Source organism: Strigops habroptila, chromosome 8, assembly GCF_004027225.2.
Source record: "Strigops habroptila isolate Jane chromosome 8, bStrHab1.2.pri, whole genome shotgun sequence".
NCBI lineage: Eukaryota > Metazoa > Chordata > Aves > Psittaciformes > Psittacidae > Strigops > Strigops habroptila.
The window spans coordinates 40,336,156-40,359,060 of record NC_044284.2 but is presented as its reverse complement, the minus strand read 5'-3'; the positions used below and the strand labels follow the sequence as shown (position 1 = coordinate 40,359,060).

The window sequence follows — 22,905 nt, the reverse complement described above, 5'->3', positions numbered from 1 at the left end:
GGCTGACGGCCTTGAGAGTCTGCCTTGAATTCACTGAAGTCAAGAACCTTGCCTCCAGCAAGTAGTAAGCCAAGTTATAAAAACATGGTTTAATTTCATAGCCATCCTCACATTTGCAGCTGGATTCAGAAGCTGCCACTGCTCACTGCCTGCTCAGGTTTGGAGTCACTCAAATCTCGAGTCTCAGCTCTGAAATCACCAACACTCCTGGTTTATCTGTTTGTCATTACATGGTGCAAAGGGAACTTCACCATTTCCAGAACCCTGGAAGACAGACCTGGAAGGTCCCAGAGAAGCAAAAATACAAGCCTAAACCCCAATCCAAAGCCTGCACTGATAGTGAACCTGTAGTTCTCCACAAGGTCTCTATCCCACTGTCTCACTGCCTTCAACATTAGAAGTTTCTCATAACAATCTGGAAGCCCCTTGTCAGGGTGTAACCCCACCACTTTATCCACATGGACACAGGGAGCAGGCAGCTCCTTTTCTTATAGCAGCAGGTGTTGCTACACCAAAAGCCCGTTATCATGACTTTCTTATTAAACATCCTTAATGTTCAGCCAAATCGTGGCTGCCTCTTTTGCCAAGTCAACCAAGAGGGAAAAAAGCCAACAACCCTGAGATCCCATGAGTGGGACAGCTCACTTACCCAGGTAGCTAAGGGCCTCTTTATCCCATGGCCAAGTGGCAGCACCAGCCAACTCTTCCCTCACCGAACTGGCGAAGTAAACGTTGAGGAAGTGGGTGCTGTTCAATTGCAATGCCTCCTTCAGCTCCTTCACACTCATGTATGCCCTGCAAGGACAAGGGAGAGGAGATAGTAAGCATAGACCTCAATGGACCAAAAAGGAAAAGCAGGAGCCAACTGTAGATAACCTGAAAAGGGTGCAGCAGACCTGGAGACCCCATCCTCAACTCTCTGAAACCAACAGCGTTTGGTAAAGCGTGCCAAAATTCAGCAAGTTTCAACAAGATGTCCCATGACACTACTAATTCTGCTCTCTAAGGTGCAAGCTCTGCTAGTGAGGGATTTGGGTGGGAGGAAGTCATGCAAATCTGAGGAAGTTTTGCTAATTACAGTAGATTTATTGATGAGTTCTACTTTTAGAGAAGGTTTTCCAACAACAGGGACAGAAGAGGCTCCAGTGAATAGGTACAACAGGACGCAAAAAGGGAGGAGAAACAATGAGGTAGGAAAAGAAATATAGAGGTCAGTCCTGCAAGGAGAAAGAAAAAGAGAAGTGTAATTTGAAGGGTGGGAGGGGAAGTAAGTTTTCCTCAAGGTGTAAGGAGAGAGAAAAGAATCAACAACTCCAGCTGGTTCCAACAAGGGTTTTCAGGGGTTATCCCTGATACAGGTCAGGGCAAGAATGGACAAACCATTTCTTGGGAGCAGAAAGTGTTTGCCGGCTAGGGCCAAGAAGTCTCTTCTCCAGCTTCTCCAGCCTGACTCCCTCTACTCTAATCTCTTCCCCAGGATCAGTATGCCAGAGGTGGCGGTGCATAGTAAGAACAAGGGGTCCCTGCAGAGCACAGGCACAGAACACGCCAAGAAATATGCTATCTAACCCCCATCCCTGTATATTGTATAAGGAAGAGCATGAGCAAAAGGAATCTCAGAATTTGCTCCAAGAAATTTCTCTTCCACCTCTGCTCAAAATAGACCTTGGAGAAAAGTGCTGCCTGGGTCCAGCCAGCACTGAGCCAACAGCAGGGCCTTCTTCACATGTATCTGTGTCTCTGCACATGATCTGAATCCTCTCTGAGAGGAGGTCTGAGATGTCTGCAAGAGCCAGGGCAGAGAAGCACAGGAGCTCCCAAAATAAGCTTAATGGGGAGAAGAGACATCTCTGAAGACAGATCCATCAAAGGTCATGTTTAGTGGAGAAAGCCATCTGACAACACTGCTAGCTGTCTCTCCTCCCATCTCCAGAGCTGAAAATAAAGAATTGCAGGAGGAGTAAAAAAATACTGGAACAAGGATATCCAAGACATCCATTTCTAAAGGGCACAGGAAGGTAATGGCTGGGAGAGGTGGGTAGGCAACAGACATTGCAGCAGAGCAGTAACAACCATGGGTACATCTGTGTGTCCAAAAAATGATCCTCACAATGTGGCATGTCTCTCAGCACTTGGAGGAAAAAAAGTAACCCAGCAGTCAGGAAATTTAAGTTTCATTCTCCCCTCTGCGTGGCTGTTTCTGCACAGTTCAGAGGTCTATATTGCATTCATCAGTACATCAACAATCCCAGCGTTGATCTTTAGGGAGTTCATGTCCTCAGCTGTGTAAAATCATCAGGATCTAACTTAATAATAATAATAATTCCAATAATAATAGCAGTAGGGCCTTGAGTTGTGCTGCAAATGACAGATATTCTTTTAAATCAAGTACTAGCATTTCCACCACTGATTAATGGCACCATTAATCAGTGCCATTAACCTCATGGACTGAGACATGATTAGGACAGGTAGCCCTAGAAGACAGTCTTTAAGTCTTCAGAATCTGAGGACCCTGACCTCTGGTTTGTGAAGCCATTCATTGAAGAGATTCTAAGAAGGGAAAAAACTCATGGAAAGGCTTCAAATACATCACTGTGGAATGGTGATGGAAATGCACCATTGTGGAAATATGTCATAAGAATGACTAAACCTGCAACATAAGGCCAACAGCAACATTAAGGTGGTGGAAAGCATTTCACTTATTCCCATGCTTCCAGGAGCAATTGGCATCTTTAAGCTGCACAATGCGCTTAAAGATTCTTTAAACATTTTTTTACGCTGGACTTGCCATGAAGGTACACCAGCTATATTTGAACAAGGAGCTTCTGTAAAAGTGGTGTCCATTAGTGCATTCCTTACCACAGAGAATTATAGAAGGAAAGACAAAAAGCTGAGCATGCGCTAAAGGGAAAAAAGGCATATTCTCATCTGAGATGTGAAGTGAGAAAGGAAACCAATGAGAGATGTGCAGAGTGCTTGAGATGGCAGGATACGTAGTCAAGTTATTATACCAACAGATTTGTTTAGAAAAAGAAAGGTTGCTACAGCAAATGGAAAAGGAGGAAAAAGTGAAAAAATAGAGGAACAGAACTCCAGAAGTAGACTACAGCAGGATGGCATGTGGAGCCGAGCTCGGTAACTCAAGGCCACTTCTCTGGATATGAAATAGCAGAGACTTTCAGAAGCCATTGCTGACTTGGGAGATTTCAGATAATCAGGATCTGCTGACTATCTCTGCCCTACTGGTCAGCCCCAACAGGCCATCCTGAGCTGGAGACATCTCACCCACCTTCCCAGTGAACAAAGCAGCTCTGAAACTCCAGTTACTTCAGAAAATCTTGGCTGGACTATATGGCAGCATTTAATGGCGAGATGAGATGACCAGCTTGTCTTCACCAAGCTCTGAGATCTCCCACCACAAAGCAGCATTCCCAGAACACTTTCCCCAGCCACATCAGCTTGCGGAGAGAAAACTCTCCCAACCGGAAACGACAAATTAGGAGAACATGATCTCTTCTCTGTGATGTCTCGCCTGAGCATCCCAGACACGCGCCACGCTGACGCCATCCCTTCAACCCAACCAAGACGGGAGCAGGCCGGGAGGAATAGATAGGGAGAAGAATAAACAAACCTGAAGAACATATTTGTGGCATGACGCAGAAGGAAGAGAAGCAAAAATTTCATAGAAATAGAGCATAAGGAGGGGGAAAGGGGGAGAAAGTCTCCTTCATGCACCAGAGCTGCTCGGGGGACACAAACTTAAAAATAACGTTGATTCCTGACCCATGATATCTTGGAAAAATAGACCCGAGTCCTTCTAGACTATCCAAATTCCGAGAGCTGACGTCAGCCCTATTCAGAGGGATATTCCCGACACCCCTCTTCTGGAGACATGATGTTTTTCTGGCTGTCGCCTGCCATTCCCTTGACACTAGCAACATTTTTTGTCAGCCCTTAATTATAAATAACTCTAATTTCCTCCATTGAGAGATCTGGAAGGTTCAGGGCTGTGTCAAGGGAAGAGGGAGCAGTTCCAGCACTGGGATGCTCAGATGAGTTGGGTGGACAAGAAGAGGAAAGGACCCCAATTTCTCTCACTATGGCATGGAAAGCACAAATACCCTGCTGGTGTCCCCAAAGTCATGAGCAAGACCAAAACAGCTCTCGAATGGGCAACTCCAATTCTCTTCAATCCACATTTCCCACTGGCATCCTTAACTTAGACAAGGAGCACGCAACTGGCGTCTTCGCCTGTTGCTTACTGCCAAGGTTATGCTCTCCCTCTTCTTTAGTGCTTCTGTGATTTTCCCCAGGGGGAAGGCAGAGCAGCCTTTGGACTCCACGAACAGCCTAAATGACAGCCCTCTCCTCTGCTCCCCAAATAGCTTCCCAACAAGACCAGAGTATTCCAAACTAGATGGTATTTACAGCAGGGTGGGCACTGCAAGCCAACACAGAAACACAAGGAGGGACAGGACACATGAAGGTACAGCTATCAGCTGTTCCAACCCCAAAAGATAGAGCACAGTATAGAAGAGAGACAGAGAAGGGCCATCACGTCATCAGGTTTGCCAGATTCAAAGCAGAAGTTTTTCCAATAGCATCCAAAACTCACTGGTGAGCAGGTAGTTGCATGGCAGTATCACCTTGACTTGGGGAGTATTTGCACCCCTGGGAGAGTGAAGCTTTCAAGAGTATATTCAACAGTAGAGAGAGATTAGGGACAGGAGGACTATGAACTGCCATTATTAGAAATGAGCATGGGCATGTACACCATGTGAAATGATGGTATTTGAGGGAATGAGACCAGATATGATGGCCTCCCTCATGACAGGTGCTCACCTGGGATGCTGCTGACTTAAACTTCTTCTGAATGACACCAGCTGACAATCTGACTCTAAGGCAGACTTAGGCACCACACTGCATATTGTTTTACTTGTGAGACTCATGGTTGACAGAAGGCAAGGTGGAAGCACCAGCCCAGTGGAGCCACACTGATGCTTGTGTGGTCCTGGTGCTAGGTCAGGAGCACACGGCTCTGTGGGACATAATGATGTGCTGTCATTGTGTGACATTTCATGCTGTTGAGAAAAGGAAAGGAAGATGAAGTTCAGCAGCTTCAGTGACTGTGTCACCACAGAACAGTGGAATCAGAGACTCATATCTGTGGATAAGGAGGATCTCCACAAGTCATCTACTCTGACCCCTTGTCCAAAATAGGTCTAATTAAATAATGTTGCTCAAGGCAACATCCAGGCTGAACAGCTACAAGGATAGAGGTTTTCCAACCTCTCTTAGCAACCTATTCTAGTATTTAACCACACTTATGGTAAAAAATAAAAAATTCCTAATGTCTAAACCAAATTTCTCATGTTCCAAATTCTGTCTATTGCTTCCTGCCCTCTGTCTTCTTGGAGTCCTGCTCCATCTTCTCTCTGTCACCCCATCAAATCAAAGGGGAAAATCATCAAATGACTGTAAGCTTTGCATGGAAAAACTATTACCGCACTAGACCTTACCACACTAAGGTCTAAAAACCCAAAGCTTCCTTTTCAAGCAGATGAAAAATCACGCTCCATCCACAATCCCAGGCCTCCCTGGAGAACTCCCTTTCTCATGCTTTTCCCTCTGCAATTTTGTTTTAACTCATGGGGGAGACAGCATCTTTCTACTCATGGTTGCAGGTCAGGCTCTGGGCTACCTTGGCCAAAGGAGAAGACTTGACATACCCTGGAGAGACAGAACTGTTGCTGCTTTTCCAGGCAGCAATTTCTGCAGCAACAACAGGACCACTGCTGGTAGACAGGTGGGAGAGAGGAGAGGATCTGCTAATCCACGGGGCAGCAGAATGGCCAATCAAGCTGTAACACAAGGCTGATGTGCTTTAAGGTGGGAGAAGAGGAGCAAGAGTGGCACATTTTAGTGACAGCCATATTAGTCTTGAGGCCATGAAAGTGGCCATTACTACTGAAAGGCAAAAGATTGCACTTCCATATGAAAAGTAAGGCCAGCATGTACCCCATGCAGTACCATAAATCAAAATTAATTCTCTGGGTACTGCAAAGGATGAAGTGTGTAATGCCACAGGAATTCCATTGCAATTCAAAAATAGGAGTCTTTTCCCTGTAGACATTTCAGAGGGGATGTGGGAGTGGGGCTGGGTGGAAGCTGTCCAAGTGCCCTCCATGGATAGCTGGAAAATACTTGAGACAAAGCCAGCTGCAGCTAACCATACAGCCTAATGAAGTCACAAGGGATTCCTGGTTCTGCTTTCACATCCTTTAACCACCACAATTCCTCTTTCTACTCCCCCTATGCAGGGCGGCTCCCCTTTTACCCAAACCTCTTCTTGACAAACAAGGAATCCCTAAGACTTCCCAGGAACGACCACCAGCCTGCCAATAACATTTTTGGTGTGTGGACAACACATTCACCCAAGGCTGCAAAGGGTTAACACAACATGCAGCAACCTTGCTTCTGAGGCAGCAGCCACAAGCCCAAGAATCACAACATACTCCATGAAGACAGGTGCTGAATCAAGCAGCATGGATATTTTTGGAGAGCAGACTCTCCAAACTCTTCATGTCATCAGTGAAGAGATGCTTCTCCAGACAGTAAGTTAAAGTGACTTCCAGTTCACCTTACCAAAGGACTCCTTTCCATGGTGACTCTTTAGAGGATTGTCTAAGGAGACAATCCTCCAAACTCAGGCTCTCTGCTTGCATACATGAATCTTCCTTGCTAGAATTTGTGAACCCTCATGTTCCCTGACATTTCTGGTGTTAATGCAGCTGGCGGGGGGATGATGTATTTTTAGGCAAAAGCTTAAGGCTTTCTGCACTTGTTAAGACTACTTGCATCCCCATGACCATGGTCTAGGAGCTCCGACTCCAGAACAGTGCTATGCTGGTATGCAACAAACATCATTGCCAGCATCATGACAACTTGACAAGGCAGCAACATCTGAATGATTCTCATCTGGACAGGCGTTGGTAACACAGCCAGATACAAAGCACATGCAAGAGGTGAAGGGAAGGCTGGCAAACAGCCAGCCATTCCCCTGGGATCACAGAAGGCAAAACACTACTGGAATAATACCCTCTGTAGTCCTCAAGAGTCTCTCACCAGCTTCACTGTGTGTTGGACTCCAGCCAAAGGGAATTTGGGTACACAAGGGATGAGGGCATCACACATCTCTTGGATATGCCTGGAAAAACCCACCCCTGAGGCACTGGTAGCATGAGTAGAACAGCCTAGGAAGCAGCCATCACTGGCAGCACTGCTCAAGAGACAATATAAAATTTGCATGAGTGGCTGAGCATCAAGATGCCAAAGAGGACAACAGTCCTATGCGTTCCATCTCTTGAGCTACTTCTCACCCAGAGGCTACCTGCAGAGATCGCCTACAGTCCCAACCACATTCACACCCCCACAGACTGCTTTAGGGTCCGCCACAACACCAGCAGCCCAAAAGGACTTCCTTCCCAGGGCAGACAAGGATTTCTTAATCTTCTCAGCAGCTTTCCCCATGCAATCTCAGAGGTGTAACATACCTGTATAATTTAACATGGAAAATCTTGTGCCACCAAAACCAGACTCACAAATTCAGCATTTCTTACAGCACTTCAGCCATAAAGCATCTTGGTTCTGCCAAACAACCAAAGCCTGTACACACTTGAAAGTTAATACAAAATAAGCCAAACGCTTCCCACAGGAGGCCAACTTTGAGCTTGTGTTAGCACTACTGATTCACCCCATGAACCTTCCTTTTTATGGCCTCAGGGAGGACAAATCCATGCAAGTCCCATAAACTTCCTGGCTTATGTGACAATTCTTGTGTTGCTTAAGCATAATGGGCCATCAACTTTCCCCTGGGATAAATTTGTCCTGGCTATCTGCTTTTTAGTGCTCTACATCTTGGGGGAGTTGATAGCATTTGGGGGTTATTTTAATGGGAGTTGGTAGCCATGATCAATTGTAAAAGCTCTATTTCCACGGAAATGGGTATTTAATAGATCTTTGAAAATGTTGGTTATTGACCCAATGGGCCTTAATGGCTTAAAAACCATCTGATTGTAGTATGTAAGAGTAAATGCATATGATTTTCAAATGCATACTGGAATAGGTAGTAAAAACCCTTTTAAATTGCAGGGACCTGGTCAATAGGGAGTTTCCGTTTGCTTGTTTGTCCTTTTTATTTCTATCAGAATGAATCATGGCCATCTTTTCCTCAGAGAGGCTTACCATTTCCTCACGGGTGAGATCATCTTAAAACACGCGACCCATCTGAGACTCATCAAGGTACAGGGATGTCTTTCGTTAGACTAGGTGGCAGTGCAGAGTCCAGCTTTCAGAGTGGCTGGGCTCCCAGGAGCAGAGGACACAGGGACCATCTCTCATCCTCCATGGATGATGTGCTCCCAGGGAATGCTCCTTGGGAGCCGAAGAGCCACATGCGCCTCAGTGTCCTGGGTTTAAACTGAACATACAGGCTCCCAGCTAACAATCATAGAGTGAAATTCTGAGGCAGAAATTTTGGTTTATCTGGGGTTAACACATACCAAAGACTTCAATAGGAATGAACTACAAATGAATGTCATTCTGGAAGCAACAAACAGACTAAACCCTGATATTTATTTTATGGTGCCTGCAAGCACTGACTCACACACGCAGCCAACCAAGGCACATATTTAGGGTTATCACCCCTAGGGGCTTTCCAAGGTCTACAAAGGCTCAGCACAGGCTGCAGTTATTCCCCATCTTTGCCTATCACGGGGGCAGCTCCCCACTCCTGGCTGCCTTCTTCATGAGCCTGCAAGAACACAGTTGCCCAAGATTGTTATCTGTTTGAAACCAGCCTGCGGGTTCAGCCATTGCAAAGAGGAGATCCCAAGCTATGCATGTGCAGGACAGCTAGACTTGGTACACATCACCCCCACAGAATAAGCCAAAGAAAAAACAAGGACCTGAAAACTCCCAAATGTCAAAGGGACTTCTGTCCTCCTGCTCCCTTCTACCTTCCCCTTCAAAAACCACACAAAGAAGGAATTAGAGAGTTCAGAGCCATGGCCTGTTGCTTCTCCTCATCAATGGAATCAGCAAAGGAGACAAATACTGCAGGTTACTGCCTGCTTCTACCCCAGTAAGGTGTCTCCCACTGCCATCCTAAGTACTTCCATAACACAGCATCCCACCTGCTTGCAGCAACACTCACCTCCACCCCCTGAACCCCAAGACCACGCAAGGAGGGTGTAATGCTGCTGGCCAAGTGCAGACTCTGGGTGCAAACCCCAGGGCTTGTGCACGCTTGGGTGGTAGGACCCTGCTGGGTTTGGCTTTCCAGGTGCTGTCAGCACTGACCCCCCGACTCTTGGCAGGCATGAAGGATGTTTCAGAGACCAACACAGTGGTCTCTGAAAATATGTTGTCATTCCCCTAGAGCACGTGCCTGGCCACCTGCGAGAGCACAGACCTAACAGTGTACCTAGCAAGTCAGGAAGCTACTGCACATCTATGGGGGCTGTAAGAAGGAAATGGGAGCTTTCATCATGAGACATCATCCCCAAAAACAGGGAAACAGTAGTGCCTGTGGAGAGTTCATTAGAAGAATTCAGAAGAAACAGAGCTAAAGATCCAGTTTTGAACCATTTAGGGGAAGGAATGGAGCCCTGCCAGGGAGAAAGGCAGTGAAGCAGCAGCTTGGGGAAGGAAGGGAGCCCAGTATCGCTCTGGGTGGCCAGGCTCCAAAGCCCAGTGCAGGCAGCATCCCGGCTCCAGTGCACACCAACACACTTTGCAGAGGCTTGCTATCCACCACGCAGGGTAAGTGCTCGTCTTTCTTTGACAATGTTGATGCTGGCTGACGAGACACTGCTGTTACACAGAACATATGTGAAAGAGGCTGAGTGAGAAGTGCTGGGGGAAATGGGGAAATGTTTGCAGCCCCTTGTGGTTTTCTGAGGCAGAACTGAACAGTGGCAAGTTATTCTAGAGCAGGCTCCAAGCTAAACAAAGCCAGGTATGGTTTACTTTCTGCCTGGATTGTTTGCTTCAAAGGAAAATAAAAAACATCCCGAGTCAGGACCAAGTCTTACAGCACTTTTTACCTATCCAAGGTTGCACAGATAAACCCTATCCCACCTAACCCGCAAGAGCAGACCTGTAAATCAGCTTTCTCTTATATTTTGCCTGCATCAAAAGTACAAAGCAACATTCCAGGTTCAAGAAGGTCTTAAGGTCTCTGCAAACAAGTCCGTGTCCCCAGGAGCCTGAATTTCACTGCCGATTTTTATAGCACAGTTCACAATCTGCTGGGGGAAGGCAGAAGGGGTAAAACACAGGTAGGTTCAACACTCAACACTCCTGGTCTCCCCCAGCACTGTATGGGCTTTACGTGGCTGAGCAGAGCCTCAGGGCCAGGAGGCTCAGTAAAGCAAGCCAGACAAAAGGGAACTGCTTAAATAAGAGCATAGGGTTTTGCCTTTCATTTAGCCAGGACCAAGCAGCTTCATCTTCTTTCATTAAATGCCTCCTTCCCATCCAGGGAGTAGGACGCAGGAGGCCAGAGTCCCACCATCAATGTCAGTACCTCGTTGCTGCATGACTCAGGGCAGGCAAGATGTCCGAGACTTCTGTGCCTCAGTTTCCCTGGCAGAAGAGCTGGGATTACCCTTGTCCACAGCACAGGCAGATGTTTGCAAACCCACATCCCACTGCTGTCAAATGGAAAGCAAGTGTCTGGCTTTTCACCAGGTTCCTCCTCCTTTTCCACCCATCTTCCACAGTATCCTCCTCCACAGGACAGATCTAAGGTGGGAAAGAGGGAGAGCTGTGAACTGGATGATCATGGTAAAGATGACCCTACAATGCCAGCAAGGATGTGCCTAAAGCCTGTCTCAGCCAAAATGCTAAGTCTGATGCACATCACCACCAACACCATCTTCCATGCCAGGTTTCACCTGGAGTACAGAGTACATCTGGAGCTGTGTGCTAGGACCAGCTGGGGCTGGATTGAAGCATGGAATAACATGTAGCAAGAAACAGCTCAGTCCCCTCCTGAAAGAAGGCATGGCTAGTGCAAAGGGGTCAGACCACAAGCTAGTTTCTGCATGGATGGTGGAGACAGAGCCCCTAGCTTGAAGTCATCTCCAAAAACTGTTCTGGTGACCATCAGGTCACAAGCAAAAGTCAGTCTCTTCTTCATCCAGCCTCCCTGACTAGTAGGGCAGCAGAAAAGGAAACACAGACATTGCAAGGCAGAGGAAGGATTTTCGATGATGCTCAGATGAGCCCGCAGCAGGCTGCAATGTGCATGCCCATCCATTAGTGGGGCAATTGTCTTGCAGCAGAAGTCAATGAAAGGGTAGCAGAAGATGAGGGTGCCACCCTTCCAGTCTCTGGCTGGTCTCATCTGGTCAGACTGAAAGCTCCTGGGCACTGGCAGAAGGACAACCCTTTGACAGGACTGACAACAGTGGATGAATTTGCTGAGCTTGGAGGACACTCCCAGCGGCATTTAGCTGACAGCTCCCAGTTCCTCTGCAAGGGGAACCACATAGCCCTGTGGTCAATAAATCCTTCTCAGGCACTCTTCACCATCATGCTAATGTCATCTTGCTAAAAGATCCAAAGCTTTGCTACATTCACCCTAAACTTTTCACTGAAGGGCAAAAACTACTAGCCTTGATATTGATCAAGAGAGGGATTGAGACAGAGAAAAAGCGGAAAAGAAATCTTTTCAAGCCAAACTTCTCCCCCCGCCTTTTTCTTTCTTTTTTTTTTTTTTAATTATTATTATTATCTACTTTAAAAAAAAAAAAAAGAAAAAACAAGTCCCAAACGTCCAACTTATTTTTAGGTCCAGGCGATTGGGTGTCCCAGCCGGAGCGCAGCGTGCACAAGCCAGCATTCTAAAAATGCCTTCCTTGTGGATATAAAAAGGACGCGAGATCATTTATTGGGGAAGTTTTGTAATGTAACAATCATATGTTAACCACAAACAAAAAAAATATCGGAGGCTGCCTCTGCTCCCCAGCACAGCCCTTGGCAGGCTGCAGTCACAAAGGCTCAGCATCCTCACCCTCCTCAAAGCCTCTCAGCAAAGTCCTCTGCCTCATGCCATTTCGGTGGGTTTGGGCTCTGCTGGACCCATTCCCTCTCGCCCCTCTGCAAAGGGGCAATTTGATTTCCTAAATAACAGAGGCAGCTGGGCCAAGGAAAACTAAAAGCAGTGTGTTCGCTTAACGACTCCAATGGCCACGGCTCAGCCTGCCAACCCAAAAGCGGATTAAATCATCCCAGAGACCCTGTCAATGCTGAGCTGATGGTGTCCCACAGGACGGCTGCTGAGCTCCCCGCCACTCTGCCATTTCAGTTCCCGGGGTCTCGCTAGCCTAGCCAGGGTCTCAGCTGGTGTCCTCTACTCGTGGACAAGGGTACGGTCAGATGAGGAGGAGCCCTGGGGAGAGCTGAAGATCAGGACAAAGAGTGACACCCCCCCACCCCACCAGCCATTGGACACACACTGTTCCTTCACAATTGCCATCTCGATACAATCAGCCCCCTTCAAGTGAGCCCCTGAGACAGTGGTGTTTGCTAGAACAATAGCTCACATCTGGGACAGCTGTTTTCCCCGAAAGCACCCAGGCTGCCTACAGCCGCTGGGCAGGAGTGCTCTCCCCTCATTCACATAAGGATCATGTTCCCCCTCTCCCGCAGAGACAGTCACCCCTGGGGAGACCTGGCAGCTTCCTCAAGGCACATGCTGCCTGGCAGCTCCCAGCTTAGGAAGGCTTGCAGGAGTGAGCAAGACTTATCCTCCAGCAGAGGCTTATTGGAAATTAGCCCTCAAACCTTCTACCTTGGGCAGCAAAGGAGTGCATTACTGCACCCCTAAACATACAGAAGAAGATTTAAGCACACCAGCTGTATGCTGCAGCTTGCTATATAGAGCAAGCTGCTTTGTCTAGCACCAAAGTCAGGGGCTGCGAACCAGCCCTTGGACCTGGACACCTCTACACTTTCATGTTCCTCTTCCAGCCCTGCTCCTCTGCTTCCCGGGATAACACAACAGAGAGGTCTGGTCCCACCAGGATCCACTGTGATATGCAACTCGGCTCTTCACCAGCATCCCCAAGACCTTGCACAGTCCCTTGGGCAGCTGCACCTTTGTGCCACCTCGTCCCTGGAAAGAAGTCACTTCTGCAGTTCCACTGCCCTGATACTATGCTGGAGCGACTGAGTCAGTCCCTGGACTTGCCACATGTGCCTTTAAGAGAGTGCCTCCATGCTGGAGCACCCCCCCCCCCCCCCCCACCTCTGCTTCTCCTCGCAGACCTCTCGTCATCTGAGGTTACAGCTCACAGTAACCCTTTCCTTTTATCTATCAGCTCACGCTGCAGAGGTTATAATCTCCCTCTCACACATCTTTGCGAGATCAAAAGCTCCAAAGAAGTCTTTGGCGTGCTCAACTCATAGCCTCATTTATAACAAAGTTCGGAAGATACAAAAGACACAAGGGCAGACAACTGCTTCACATGCTCCTTTCCTTCACATGGAAGGAAAGGAGCAGCCTTCACAGCAAACAAGGAACAAGAAATTAAAAATAGGAAGACTAAGCAAACAAAAGATATCTTGCCAGGACAGCAGAGGCAGCAACCAGAGACTGACTACTGAGTTCCCCAGTAGCATAAATATAAACACACTGCAGAGCCCACTAAGTCACACCAACCAAGTCCACAGTGCATGCATTATCTCACCACCCTGAGTCCCCCTTCTTGGGAGCAAAATCCCACTGTTGGGCTCACCTTTGGCACAATGCACCAGATACTTCCTAAGGGGTAGTAACATGCCAAATACTCTCCAATGTACTTTGAGAAGGTCAAAAGCAAATCTGGGGTCTTCACCCCCAAGCTGAGTCACCCAGAGGCACATTCGCATGGATATAGCCTCCAAGTCCCATCACGAGCAAGCAGCTTGATAGGCAACCTGCCCACCTGGTATAGTGAGCTCTACCAAGGACAATCCCTTCTATCTTTGCCAAGTTTTGAAATCAGTAATCGATGGGAAAGCTCAGAGGGAGTGGGTTTTCCTACAAGGGAAGAATACATTTTTGATGATCTCAAATCCAACCACACTCATGAAACTTTAAAGCATCCTCCAAGAAACCATCAAGGTCCAGCAAAAAGCCCTGTTTATTACTGTACCTCCCCAGTCCTAGCAGGTCGACTAGAAAGGAAAAGCAACAAGCTCAGAAGTCAGTGAATCCATCACTGCCACCTTTGATGTCCCCAAAGCATCCATCTCCTCACCATTACACTTCGAAGCCCCAAGACCTGAGCCCAGCACTTGAAGCATGGTCCTTTGGAAACACCAGGCCTATGTGCAGTCACGGGGCTTTGATCTCATTGCAACTACAGAGGCATGGCGGTACAGCTCGCATAACTGGAACGTTGTTGAAAGGTCATGGCAATCAGGAGAGGTGCCTGAGGACTGGAAACAAGTAAATGTCAACCCAGTCTTCAAAAAGGGCAAGACTCTGGGAACTATAGGCTAGTCAGCCTCATCTCAATCCCCGGAAAGGTGATGAAATGGCTCATCCCGGAAGCCATCTCTAAGCATGTGGAATTCAAGAAGGTGATCAGCAGTAGTCAGCATGAAGGGAAGTCATACTTAACCAACCCAGTTACCTTCTACGATGGGACAACTAGCTGGAGAAATGAGGGAAGAGCAATGGATGTTGTCTACCTGGACTTCAGCAAGGCTTTCAACACTGTCTCCCATGATATCCTCATAGGCAAGCTCAGGAAGCATGGGCTGGACAAGTGGACAATGAGGAGGATTAAGAACTGGCTGAATGGCAGGTCTCAGGGGGTTGTGGTCAGGGGTACAGAGTGTAGTTGGAGACCTGTAACTAGTGGTGTACCCAAAGGGTCCAGTATTATTTAACTTATCCATCAACGACTTTGATGAAGGGATGGAGTGTCTCCTTAGCAAGTTTGCTGATGATAATACAAAACTCGGAGAAGTGGCTGATGCCCCAGAGTGCTGTGCTGTGTCATTCAGAAAGATCTAGACCGCCTGGAGAGATGGGTAGAGAGGAAACTTCTGAAATTCAACAGACGCTTCTAATTTTGAAATGACATTGCACATACCTGCTCTCTTTCACCGTGAGAAATATCTGCTAAGGTCTCCTGTAGCAAGGAAAGGTAGAGGGGAACCAAGCAGCTTGGTTGCCCCAACATGCCATCCATGCCTTACCTGCCCAGTTTGACATCTTTTATGCTACCTGCCCAACCACATCCAGCTCAACATCTCCTGACAATGGGCTGCTCAAGTGGCAGAGAATAGTTCAGTGTAACTCGTTCATACCCTGAGGGAAAGGGAATGTCCACGACAGACACTCAGTGAGGTTAATCTGGATCAGCTTTTGAAGGCAGCACTTAAACAGCAGGAGGCTCCCAAGCATCCTTAACCCAATTAAGCACCCATCCCTTAGGATGGGAGGCCAGCTAAGCTTGCATTAAAGCCCATCAAGTGTCCTGTTAATCAGGTACACTTTAAAATCACAGCTGTGGTCATCCCAGTGGAGGCCACCAAGAGACTGGAGATGCCTCATCATTTTTCACCTCCTTTTGTCACTTTGGTTATTTCTGCCATTACTTTGGGTAGTCAGATGAAAGGCCCAGCAGCTCTGCCCTTATCCACTTTGCTCTCCAGACTCCTCTCCAGTCTTTCTTTTCCCATTAACTGTGTCACACACCAGACTCTCATTGACTAACTGCCCGAGGGGAACCCTCACTGAGTGTTAATTGCTGTTAATGAGCTGTTGTTGCTTTCCTTCTAAGAGCACCAATTAACAACAGCATTCAAGGCACTGCAAGAAGATGCGTGTCTGCAGCAAATCAAGGCAAATTTTACTCCAGACCCTAGCATTGCACTGCCAGCGACTCCTGGAAGGCACTTTAAATCAAGGTAAAGGATGACAGCAGGCAGCTCTCCTGCCATTGCCTGTCTCCTTGTTCTTCATACGGTGGGTTAGGGCATATGAGAAGTTTCTGACTTGCTTCCCATGGCTCCTGTTGTGGTGCCCTGCAAGGATGCCTACACCCAGCTGATCACCTGAGCTCCTGCTCAAGTCTTCCTCCAGCCACACGCACATAGTCCCACTGGTGGTTTTTACACAGAGGCTGGCTCAGAGCTCAGCGGGACATATCGTGTCCCATAAGCTAATAGATGAGGTGCGGGAAGGAGTTGGCAAGATGGCTTGATGACCTGGTGTTGTGCAAAGCAATGCTGCCATCATTTCATCATCATTTCAGCATCATCACCCACCCCAGGAGCTAGGGGCAGCTCCTACCTCAGCTACAGCAGGGTCCACCCCATCAGAGCTTTATAATCCTTCTTTCCAAACCCCATTTTCCTCCTCTGCTAAGCATTGGTGAGGGTGTATGCTAGCACGAAGTGTGGTCCTGGAAGTATACTGAGATGTGCAGCAGCTAAGAAGTACTAGAGCTACCGTGGTTCCCAAGGCTTCTCCTTCTGATTTTTCTGCCTCAAAGCTGCTGCCCAAGGAAAGGAGAATTTAAATGAGGGATGTGCTAAAATGGTAAAAACTCTTCATGAGTGCTTAAGGTCATGCAAGTCAAGACAAGGTATTGAGACCCTTCAACAAAATAGACTAAATCTGTCTACAATGCTAGTAAAAAATTGTCCAGTGTCTCTCTTCGACTGTCTCATTTGGATTATTTTTAGCTACCTAAGAAACATTCACATCCAGACCCCTCTTTGTGAGAGCCTTGAAATGAAATACAGCAGAACTTACTTACTCCATAAAAAAAAGATCTCAAGACTTTTATCTTGCCACCTTGATCTGGAAGGAGATTTAGAGAGCAGGGTTTCCCTCTCCCTCAGCTCTCCCACAGCCACAGCCCCCTCCTGGGCTCTGGCACATGGTTCTCTAGCAGGTATGAAAAAGCATGGGCATCTCAGTGGAGCAGCAGCCAGCTCACTTGCCTTCTCTCCTGCAGTTACAGACCGACTGCTGTGGTTCATATGGAAGCACCTGGCTCCTATCGTGCTGCCTTTCCGCAGTTTGTTACATTTTATTTCACATTATTTCTCCCGTTTTGGCTTCCACCCTAAAAATCCTCCTGTAAGTTCCCCAGCCACCCTGCTCCCCATAAATGCTCATTTAAGTATAAAACCTTATGAGCCAATCCAGAGGTACTCACTCACCTGGAGCTCTCCCTGAACAAAATCCCTCGGGCAAAGGTCACCTGCTTGTGTATCTTGGGATTCATCCACCAACCTTGGGGGAATAACACTGACCTGGCCATGCCCTTGTGCGAGCTACACTACCAATTTCCCAGTGGTTTTCCCACAAACATATATATTCTTCCCCAGAAGCCAGGGTACCCTCAGCAGGGACAAGCCCAGGAAGGGTGGGTGCCCACCAGCATCTCTGAAGAAGCTGGCCAAAGACAGCTCAGAAGAGCTCAGCAGCAGGAGGATCCAACTCATGCCCCCACATTTCCCAAATGCTGGGTGCACCAGATTTCATTTTTCAGAGTTTAGCCTACAATCAGTCTTGTCTTCTGTGCAGGCCAATGAGGCCTGCGGAAAGAAAATTGCAAAGGATTTGTTATTTCCCTAGTGTTCCCATTTTCCCATTCCTTTCCCACAGAAGCAAGGTTTTTGTTTTGTTTTGTTTTGTTTTGTTTTCTTTCCCAACTTTCAGGGGAAAATCCTAACAAATGGAAGCCTTGATTCATACCAGCAAAAATTTGGCCTTTTTTAATTTAAGGTGGAGCCTTTCTTGTCTGAGGATGAAAACATTTTTCTAACTGCACACAGAGGGCAAGGACTGAGCCTTTGCCCTCCTGAAACAAAAGCTGAGTGTCATTGGGTGCTCATGGCCATGACAGCTGTTGTGCAGGCAGGAGAGGGGCTCATCTCTCCTGTGCTAAGGAAAGCACTGGTACTCACTCACAGGGATGGGAAACAAGGGGACAGGCAGGCACAGGGTGGCAATGGTGAGACTTCCAGAGGTGGGAAAACATCTTCTGGTGGGCTGCTCGGGCAGAAGCACAGTTTAAGGCTCCAGGGCTGTAGAGATGCATTGGAAGAAAGGCTCCCCATCCTTCTCCCATGTTTTCTCAGATGACTGAAAGATGTGCAAGAAAGGCTCAGGACGGGAGGAAGGGAAGAAGGGAAGTACTGCTCTTCTCCCATCACCTCTGCCTAAGAAGGGACATCTGCTTCCCTCCTCCCTTTGTCCCACCTGGGAAGCTGCAGAGAGACGCAGCAGGCTTGGGAAAAAGTATTTATGGCTACAGCCTACCTGCTCCTGCAGCCCAGGGTAAATACAATGAAGGGGAAAGAAGGAGATCAAAGAAGCAATGTGTCCCTAAAACCTTCCCTTGTGACTTTTCTCCCCAGCTGCTGCCATCTGCACTGCTTCTGCTCTGGTGGGCACCCCTGCCTGTCGCCGGGAGCCAGCAGCAGGGAATGGACAATTTTCCCTGACACTGAGACAGAAACAGCTTATAAAAAAAGGAAAAAAAAAAAAAAAAAAGCAAAAGGCCATGACTTTTTTTCCCTGTCTCCGGCCAGAAAGCACATTTGGCGGCACCCTGAGTGCTGGAAGCCATCAGCGGGGCTGCCGGCACTTCAGAGGCTCCAGGGAGGAAAGCAGGTGTGCGCAAGCCACCAACTGTGCTAAGGACACTGTCCCCACCACCCCAGGGTCTCCCATCACACAGGCGGTTCCCTCCTCTCCATCCTGCCCCAGCTGCTGCTTCCACTAAGGGTGCACCACGGGAGCAAGGGTCCCCTAATGCTGCGCATTGATGTTCCAAGAAGCAATGTGGATTTTGCACCTGTGACATGCAGTCAAGGCACATGTCCTCCTCTGGCACCAAGCAGCCACCTTGTGCCTTTGCCTGAAGAAGCAGATTTGCTCCCCAACCACCATTTGGTTTTGAGATGCAGGGTTTGATCAGCCCCTGCCCATGCCCAGCCAAGACCATATACCCACGGGCATTACTTCCCAGGGTGAGATTTGGGGAGGTTCACCCACACCACCCCACACCTTACTAAATCCTTCCACTCACACCTAGCAGTATTGCCTCTTTCTCCCCACCCCAGCACTCATGCAAAGGCATTTGGAATACAAATTAAGAAATTAGGCTATTGGACACATCCATGGAAGGTGGGGAAGGGGCAGCAATAGCCCTGCTGCATCCCATGCAGGGAGGTCAGGAGAAGCAGCACTCTTTGCACAGGGCTGCTCTGCCCATCCTCAGTCCTGCTGGTGTGTCCTCAGAGACTGGCAGCTGTGCAGTGGGAATACCACCAGGGAGGGGGGTTTCCCATCACACCCCACTCATTTTAGGGGGGAAAAACACTTAATGGCAGGACATCACAGAGGGGTGCCATGCCATAGGATCTACTGGCCCTCAATGGCAAGCACACCTGTCCCATGGGAAAACATCCTTCTGCCTTCCCACACTGGAAAACCACCAGTTGGAAGAAACATCCAGGTGCAGAGTAGTTGTCAGGGAAAGGGTGCACCCCATCCCTTGATGTGCCACCTCCCCATACCCCGCACCTACCGCTGGGGTGAATCGGGGTCAAAGCATGTCCTGGCTACATCAGTGGCCTGTGGGTCGCAGCAGTCGCCATCGTCGAAGTCATCCAGCATGTTGTTGCACTCCATGTGGCAGATGCCATCGCGGCGCTTCCAGGAGAAGCAGCGGCCGGGCCGGCGGCAGTCCCCACCATCATAGCCAGTCAGGGGGTGCTCACACTCGGGGTCGCAGCGCTCATTGCCCACCTTGCTGGGCTCGCAGCCCAGGAGGACGGCGCGGCGGCGCAGGGAGGAGTTGCGTACCTCCAGCAAGCTGAGCTGCCAGGAGATGTTGTAGGGTCGGAAAGCTTCACTCAGTGCCCGGTGTTGCCGCCAAACCTGCTCCTGGCTGACTGTTGGCCGCCCACCGTCATCCTCTGCCAGGTTCACCACCCGGTACCGCACCACCTTCCCACTTCGCAGCGGCCAGTGCCGGTTGTAGTGGGAGACCAGCTCCACATTATCGCAGGCAGTCTGCCCACAGGCAGGGGGGCCCAGCGGCCGCAGGACAGGGGATGGCGGGGATGGCAGCACCCACTGCTGGGGGAAGGCACCCTCCCGAAAAGGTGCCCAGCGCTCCTCCGGGGTGGCGAAGCCAGCAGCCAGAGCCAGCCCTGCTGCACCACTGGCTACCCCCTCTAGGAAGAGACGCTGGAGATGGGGTTGGGACAGGGCACCCCGCCACAAGGCTAGCCCGGCCAGGTGTCCCCGGAAAGCGTGTGCAGTCCCCCAGGCGTCACCCCCCAGCAGCAGTGTGCGGCAGGAAGCCATGAATGTGCTGTGCAGCGGTCCCCTCTGCCCGCCGGCACGGCCCACCCGTGCCCCATCCACATAGAGAGTCATCCACCGCCCATCATAGCTGGCAGCCAGGTGGGTCCATGCCTCGGGGCGGTATCGGTGGTAGGCAGCCACCTCGGTGGCAGTGGCCGCCCGGTCCGTGCGGAGGGAGAAGAAGAAGCGGGCGTCCTTCTTGCCACTGAGCTGCAGGGCGCGGATGCCCAGTGCCCAACCCTTGTTGGTGGCCGTATGCGAGCAGTTGTCGAAGACACCTGCAGTAGGGACAGGGATGGGGATGAAGAGAGAGGAGAGTTGGTAAGGACTGGAGAGCATCGCTGCTCCTCCCCAGAGCATGAGCCAGGTCTTTGGCAGCGAGACAGCTCTCGGCAGGGCTGCAGGGAGCCTCCTGCTACCACTGCCATGGGTAAATGAAGGTGGCCAGAGGCAGGGCAATGGGTGCTGCACATGGGGGACCCCCAATCCCCATCCAAAATCATTTGGATGAGAAGATGGAGTAGCCAGGAGAGATGGCAGAACTGGTGAGGTGGGATGGAAAGGGGAGGAAGAGCATGGATGGGAGGAGAGGCCGAAGAGCAAGCTGCTTCTGAGCTGTTCTCCATAGGAGCCCTCCTGTGGGACAGGATTAGAGACTGAGCTTTTTATCTGCAGGCCAAAGCTGTTAAGAATTAGAGCACAGCAACCCAAAGCAAAACAGCCTCCTTCAGGAATACTTCCCCAACAGCTTCCAGGGAGATTTACAGCTCTGCTTTACGTTCCAGTTTTCCTCCAAGTCACACAGCCAGTGCAGACGGGTGAGGATTGGAGAGGGATGCACTGCCTCCAGCTGGGTGTGTGCACTCCTCAGCCCATAAGTTTTCCGAAGCATAAATCCATCCCCAGGAACAGCTTTGGGCTCAGCCTCTCCCTCTGTGCCCACGTATGTTGTAAACCTGTGTTTTAGGCTGGGCAAGAGCAGGAACTTTGCTGACATCCCTGGAACTTAGGTTGCTGAGTGCCCACGGTCAAGAACCATAGGCCTGCAGGCACTGAATGCTCTTGGAAATCAATAGTCATAAGGCACTTAAATACTAGCAAGGGCAAATGCACCCACTGCCTGAAATAAATGCTTCTGGGCTCCTAAATCACCATGACTAGGATGTTCATGCAGATCATCGGTTGGGGCAAAAGAGCTTGAAGGCACACTTTGAGCCTCACTGGCTCTGGGAGCCTCACTGGCTCTGGGAGCCTCCCACTCTTCCATTCACCAGCCCAACAAATCATTTCCAGCTGCAACTGTGCCCTGATGCTGCTGAAACCTGCTGCCATGCCCAGAAGCCCTTTTTTGTATTCCAGCTGCTGTATTAATGATGCTCCAGCTGGCTTTTCCCTGCTGTGTGGGTTCTCCTGCCCCTCACCGTGCCACTCCCATTGCATGCACTGCCTGCCCATCTCCATGGAGCCAGGGCATCACAGGCCAAAACAAGGCACTCCTGCCCTGTCCTACTGCCTTGCCTGTCCCTGAGGATGCTCAGCATGACACACTGGGGAAACTGTATCTGCTACCGCGACTGCAAAGAGGATAGCAGAGAGAGGCAGAGGGGTAGAGCAGCAGGAGCTCCAGGCGGAGCAGGATCTCCTCGCTTTCATCCAGGGGATGTGACTGAAGCCAGGTTACCGTGACCCTACATCTCCCCTGCCAGCCCTGATAAACATTGCTGGCAAAGGTCATGTCAAGCCCTGCTGCACCCCAGGAAGCAACACCCCTCCCTCCATCCATCCCTTTCACTGAGGGCAAGATGGGCGGTGGCCTCTTAGACATCCCACAGTCGTAACCACCCTGGGCACAGATCCCTGCCACCACTCACTACAAAGGCAGCCACGCACAAGCCTCTGTGGGCGGATGGGCTTTGGCCAACTCTTGTTCTCTTGTGGATTGTGAAAGGGAAGCAGAAAGACCGGGGGAAGCTGGGACAGGGAGAAGACAAAAAGCAGGAGGCAGGCAAAGGAGCCTTGCAGGCGTGAGAAGGCAGAGCTGAGGGGTATTTTTGGGCTGGATGCTGGCTGAAAGGTGCACTTGCATGCTTGAAAGCCATCTTCTAGTATTGGTCCTCACTGGGGTTGAGGAAACAGGGCTTGGTACCTCCTCTCTTAGGAAAACTCATACATTTCACCTTGAAATAATTCAGAGTGTCTCAAATTTTATTAAACACTAACGAAAAAAATAGGGCAAACGGCGCCAGGGGTAGTAACAGCCTCTAGGGTGAGTGTGAGCTAGCATCCTCACAAACCCATGCTGGAGCCAAGCCAAGCCTGGAAGTGTCTGATGAATTCAAAACCAGCCAAAAGGACCTTAAGCAAGCCTAAAACCAGACCTGGAGACTTCATCAAAGGAATGAAAGTAAGACTAGCTCTAGAAGAGAGGCTGGAAAGCCACTACAGCAGCAGCTGGTGCTTTCTAGACATGGCCATGGATGCCATCTCTGGCACAGCAGCAATGAAGG

General features: G+C 49.4%; 1 protein-coding gene across 1 annotated transcript in view; it reads right to left on the bottom strand.

The window, feature by feature from the left end:
* Nucleotides 1–22,905, bottom strand: part of PAPPA2 (pappalysin 2) — a 95,542-nt gene that overhangs the window by 60,850 nt on the left and 11,787 nt on the right. Inside the window, exons 3-4 of the mRNA XM_030496228.1 lie at nucleotides 19,614–20,676; nucleotides 650–795 (exon numbers count right to left, since the gene is read on the bottom strand). Of these exons, the coding sequence (XP_030352088.1) occupies nucleotides 650–795; nucleotides 19,614–20,676 (1,209 nt within the window). The remainder of the gene's footprint in view (nucleotides 1–649; nucleotides 796–19,613; nucleotides 20,677–22,905) is intronic.